Source organism: Eriocheir sinensis, chromosome 42 (assembly GCF_024679095.1).
Source record: "Eriocheir sinensis breed Jianghai 21 chromosome 42, ASM2467909v1, whole genome shotgun sequence".
Taxonomy (NCBI): Eukaryota; Metazoa; Arthropoda; class Malacostraca; order Decapoda; family Varunidae; genus Eriocheir; species Eriocheir sinensis.
Genome location: NC_066550.1, coordinates 1,115,742 through 1,121,486, shown reverse-complemented (window position 1 = coordinate 1,121,486; position 5,745 = coordinate 1,115,742). Strand labels below are relative to the sequence as shown.

Sequence of the window (5,745 nt, the reverse complement as noted above, 5' to 3'; positions counted from 1 at the left end):
TCACAAAAACGCTATATACAGAAGTTTTTTTTTATTCGGTGATGCGTGATAACGTCCATGTTACGAGACAGATCGTTCAGTGAGTATGACTTGGCAGCATTTCTTTGGTGTGAGGACGTGCTTTCATCACGTTGCAAGCAGGAGAATCGCCATTTTCCTTTGTCATTCGGTACATGGTTTCCTGGCGCCGTATGTTCAACCGGTCGTATCTCACCATTTGGTCCTAATTCCTCCATTGTGGTCGCAAGTGCTGCTCCGTACGTGCGATGTTCAAACAAAGACTACATATAAAAGAAAGACAGGAAAGCTGAACGAAACTCTGTGAGCAGCTGGCGTCGGCTCGCTAGATGGCCTTGGTGTAATACGACAGCATCTCCTCCGAGGCAAACCCACTCCTAGATCTCGGGCGCTTTCCAATACACTCCTTGGCAGCTCGAAGAGTCACATTTGAAGGTATCCCACAGTTCTACAGGGTTCTCAAGGGAGCCGAGCACATTGAACTGATTTGAGACTGTCACTGCATAGTCTTGAGCACATGCCAAGTCTTTCAGCCTTCTTGACCTGACATGAAGCTTGTGTGTTGCAACAACAAGCCTGTGGTCAGTTGCAAAGAACTCAGTACTCCGGTAAACCCTGCAGTTCTGAAGGATCCTCCAACGAGTACTTACGAGGATGTGGTCAATCTCCTTAGGTACACCTACGGCATCGCTGTACCAAATCCAGCGGTGCAGCTCTGGGCCCGTATCCTCGAGAGCTATTAACTTTTACTCTTAAAGTTACTATCAAAGTTAATAGTTTCAAATTATTAAAAGTAAAAGCTATCCTCGTCAACTTTGAGTGTAGGTATTAGCAAAACCTGGCTACTATTATCTTCTTCTTCTTCTTCTTTATGGCGAGCTCGTTGCTAAAGGCGGTGTCACACTAGCACTTTTTCCGTCGATTAATGCGATTTCCGTCGATTTTTCATCGTTCCGCATGAACTTATCGCATGAATTTGTCAGACGATCAGGATCGTTTCCGCCTGCAAATTTCCGCCTTTGTTTACATTTCCAAGACCAAGACCGAGACTTTCCGAGCCTAGAGACAGACTGGGTGAAGAGCGAGAGAGGAGTGAGGCAGGGTTGCATTCTGTCACCAACATTATTTAGCCTGTATACAGAGGAGCTGGCAGTTAGGATGAGAAGAATGAATGCGGGAGTGAAAGTTGGAGAGGACAAGTTGTGTGTGTTGTTGTATGCGGACGATGTTGTGATTTTGAGTGACTCTGCGGGAGACTTACAAAGAATGTTAGATGTGGTAGGGGGCTATGGAAGAGATTTTGGTGTTAGATTTAGTAGTGAGAAGAGCAAGATTATGATAGTCAATAGGTCAGAGGATGAGAGAGAAACAACTTGGAGACTGGAAGGGAATGAGTTGGAACAGACCGAAGAATACAAGTACCTAGGGGTGTGGATGGAGGTAAATGGATGCGGCAGGGCCAAGAATGTAAAGATAAGTTTGACAAACCAGTGGGTAGGCCGTTTAGGGAGTGCAGCGAGGATGAGAGCGAGCAAGTATGATGTCATCCGTGAGGTTTGGAAGAGTGTGGCTGTCCCGAGCATTATGTATGGAATGGATGTGATGACATGGAATGAGAGTGAGATACAAAAATTGGAGGTGGGGCAGAATAGGGTAGCAAGAATGGCACTGAATGCACCAAGGTTTGCAGCAGTAGAGGCTCTTAGGGGTGACATGGGATGGAGCACGTTTAGGGAAAGACTAATAAAGGCAACCTTGAGATATAAAGTGAGACTGGAACAAATGGAGGATGCAAGATTAGCAAGAAAAGTATACTTGTGGAATATAAGAGATGGCAAATGGGCGAATAAATGTGGGCGAATGATAGACAGGAATGTTATGCTAAGTAGGTGGGTGTACCGACCCTTTGAGGATAGGCAAAATGTGTTTGAATGGAGAGTAACAAACAGAAATGGAGAGGGGTTTGAGTGGGATGTAAGAAAGTGGAAGAATGTGATAGATATGGCAGTTAAAGATGAGGGATTGAGCAAGTGGAAGAATGAGATGGAAAGAAAGGAAACTCTCGACTGGTATAGGGAGAAAGAGGCCCCAAAGTGTGAGGTGTGGTATGAGGGAAGCCTGGGAGGTGATCTTCTTTTCCGTGCTAGAGCGCAGTGTCTGGATGTGAATGCAAGGAACTATAGATGGTCTGAGTCCCGCAGCAAAGTGTGCCAGATGTGTGACAGGGGTGTGGACGAGACTGTGCAGCATGTAGTGCTGGAATGCAAGAAGTATGACAGGGAGAGAACGAAGATGATGCATGTGTTTTTGAGCGAGATGGGACGTGATGTAAACGGGAGGACTGGAAGGGAGTGGATGGTGCTGCTGCTGGGGCTCAGTGGAGAGACGAGTGGACGAGTGATTGAGGCAGTGAAAGAGTTCTTGGAGGGCATGTGGCGTGAAAGATATAGGGAATGATATCTTGCCCCGAGAACATAGACTTTCCGCATGTTTTTTGTTTTCTTTTCACAGGAGCTGCCGATACAAAGGCCTGGCTGGGGAGAAATCCCGAGCCACCTGTGACATCAAGATCAAGATCAAGTGGCTTCAACCTGTCTCAAACGCTCTCCTGCAGTGACAGCCTTCCTCATCCTGGTGTCATTTCTGGCAATAAGAGGTGTCACTAACTCCAGAAGTCTGTGGTACTGGCTTTTGTCCAACCTGATCCAATTCTTCAGAGTCTCATGATCCTCTAAACTCAGCTCTTTTAACAGCCTGTGGTACACACTTTCTCTTTCCCGACGAGCCAACCATGAGCGCATCCATGCACGCTTTTTGGCTTGTTTAGCTCGTCTAAGTCTCACAATACACAGTATTAGGTTCAGAGCAGCGTATCTTTGCCGCAGCGTGGACTCCATGTTTGTTTACATTCCTTGGTCTGTGCCGACGGAAAGTTTCAGACGAAACACAGTTTGTGTGTGACAGGCTGCAGCCAAGATATCGACGATTTTCAGAAAAACGACGGAAAAAGTTGACGGAAAAAGTGCTAGTGTGACACCGCCTTAAGGACGCCTCCGTGCAAAACGTAAACATCCGACATGAATTAAGTATATATTTCAAAAGAAAAATAAAGAAAAGATGTATAAATGTACAACAGAAACATAATAAATGGCAAACACAAGAAAATACTGAGTTTTGTGGCGGATAGAAGCAGCCTCAAAGGCTGTTTTTACTCCGTCACTCGTCAATGCCCGTATCTCCCCGCCTGCGTCACGACTTGCTCTGCTGAAATTACCGCACCATAACCACGTCATCTGCCCCAATGATCTACGGGCCGGAGAACCAGCGCAGAAAAGGAGTAAGTTTAATTGGTCGCCAGATGAAACGGTCTTCTTACATCAAATTCAAGAAAAAATACGTATAATCAGAGGGTGTTATGGGAAGAGTATCACCCCTGAGGATAAGAAGAGAGCGTGGACTGAAGTGGCAGAAGCTGTAACAAGGTTAGTAATCACATATTCATGGTTCAATCAGCTTACAAACTAACCTAACCTAATCAATTGGGTATTTTTTGCATAATAACACAACCACTGACCTCCCAAACAGAACATACCTTTTCATTCTGTATCTAAATAGTTTCATTATGACCATTTCTGCCACAACCCCCTCTCCCTCAACAACCTAACATAACTAAACCTAACCATGCCAAACCTGCCCTGTCCTACCGAACACATCCTAACTTAACATGCCAAGTTTGTTGGGGGGGAAGAGGGGGTTTTTATATATAGTTAAGGCATATTTGCCCTGTTTTCAGTCTTTATTTATTTTTATTTGTTTATTATTTTTTTTTATTGGGGATGCTAGGCATGCCAGACTATGGACACTTTTACAAGTACTTTATGTCAAGACTATATGGGAATGGGTAGGTTTTGTGAGAATGGTAAAGTAAGATTAAAATAGTATATTTATAGCATTGGTCAAACAGATTATGGTGATATAATGTTAGATTGGAATGTACTCAAGAGAATTAAATTAAGGTTAATGCTTTTATTTTTTGTTACATATTCACATATTCATGATTCAAGTAACTTGCAAACTAACCTAACCTCGTCAAATGGGTATTTTTGTATACAAACACAACCACAGAGTTTCCAAACAGGACATACTTTTTCCTACTGCTCCATGTGAATAGCATCATCATGACCATTTCTGCTGCAACCCCCACTCCCTCAACAATCTAACACAACTAAACCAACTCCTGCTAAACCTGTCCTACCTAACACGTCCTAACCTAACATGGTAGGTCCCCAAGTTTGTTAGGGTGGAAAGGGGGTTAGTATAAGAGAGTCAAGTCATATTTACCTGTTATTTTATTTATTCCTTATTTAGATTTTTTTTGGGGGGTGGGTGGGTTGGGCATGCCAGGCTCTCAACACTTTTACAAGTATTTTATGTTAAGACTATATCGGAATAGGTAGATTTGATGAGAATGGTAAAGTAAGATTAAAATATTATTTTGATAGCATTGGTCAAACAGTTTCTGGTGATATAATGTTAGGTTAGAAGTACTCAAAAGAATGGAATTAAGATTAATGCTTTGAATTTTTTTGTATAGCTGTATTGTGTAATATCATCCTACTTAGAGAAAAGCATTTTAGAAAAGTAGGTAATGAAAAGTAGTATTTATGGCCATGTTCATAACAACTAAAAGTTAATGTCTTATGATGCATGTAAATAAAATATTGGTACTGATTTAGCTTTCCATCACAGCATGTATTAAATGTTATTGGAGAAGTTATGGGAAATAAAAAGCATGCCATAGTGAAACAATTAAGAAACTTGCTTCACATTTATACCCTGACAGTGCCTTCCCTGGGAGTGGACCCCGTACGCAGGATGACTGTGAGAGGCGTTGGTACAACATACAACAAAAATCAAAGCCTTGCATTGCCAAGTGCAAGAATGAGCAGCAGCAGACTGGTAATTTTTTTTAGTTGTTATGTCTTTAAATGTAAAACTTATATTAGTTAGTTTTTTATGTGCTCACAGAATGCAGCTATACTGGCCACAATGCCTTTATTTCAGCTTAAAGTTAATAAGTTCATAGCAGTGAACTGCATATTTGATATAGAAATTTTTTTAATGTTCATCTGTCAATGACTATCAATCTATCTAAATACCTTGGTTGTCTTCCCCCAGTGAAGGGTTTTAGCCAAGACAGGCACACACTCACACACTCACACTCATGTACACCACTCTCTCAGCTGCACAGCCCCTGAGGGAGTAAAAAAGGCCCTCACTGTATGGGGGATTAGCTGCACAGTTCAGACAGGGAACTTCCACACCAAGGCCTCACAGCATACACTGGTTTACCCCTGCCCCATCATAACAATGACATTTCCCCCAGCACCTGAGTGCCCCACACGTGTGGCACCACAGATACGCAGGCGCCTGCCTATATAACTATGACATTAACTGTGGTAGATAAACTGGTGTATGACATCATAGGCTGCTCGTCTCATGTATTTGAAGGGGTACCAGAGCCATTCAGCATTGACATGATGTGCTAGGGATAGGACAGCAGCAACAGTCAAGCAGCAGTGAAATATTGACTGGCCTGTATGTTTATGGCAAAAACTTTTATATTCTTATTAAAACAATTTATTAATTACCCTTAAATTCATATTCTTTGTAGATACACACTTTATCAGTATTCCTAGAGACCATCCCAGCACATTGTTCATTACT

General features: G+C 42.6%; 1 protein-coding gene across 1 annotated transcript; it reads left to right on the top strand.

Annotated features, from left to right (window-relative positions):
* The first annotated feature begins 896 nt into the window (after positions 1-896).
* LOC127009788 (uncharacterized) lies at positions 897-5,682 on the top strand. The gene is made up of 2 exons (XM_050883144.1): positions 897-3,500; positions 4,862-5,682. The coding sequence occupies exon 1, from the start codon at positions 976-978 to the stop codon at positions 2,473-2,475; it is 1,500 nt and encodes a 499-aa protein (XP_050739101.1). The 5' UTR covers positions 897-975; the 3' UTR covers positions 2,476-3,500; positions 4,862-5,682.
* The last annotated feature ends 63 nt before the right edge of the window (positions 5,683-5,745 follow it).

Excerpts from the sequence above, each read along its gene's own strand:
- LOC127009788 (XM_050883144.1), top strand. The coding sequence starts at position 976 with ATGAACTTATCGCATGAATTTGTCAGACGATCAGGATCGTTTCCGCCT.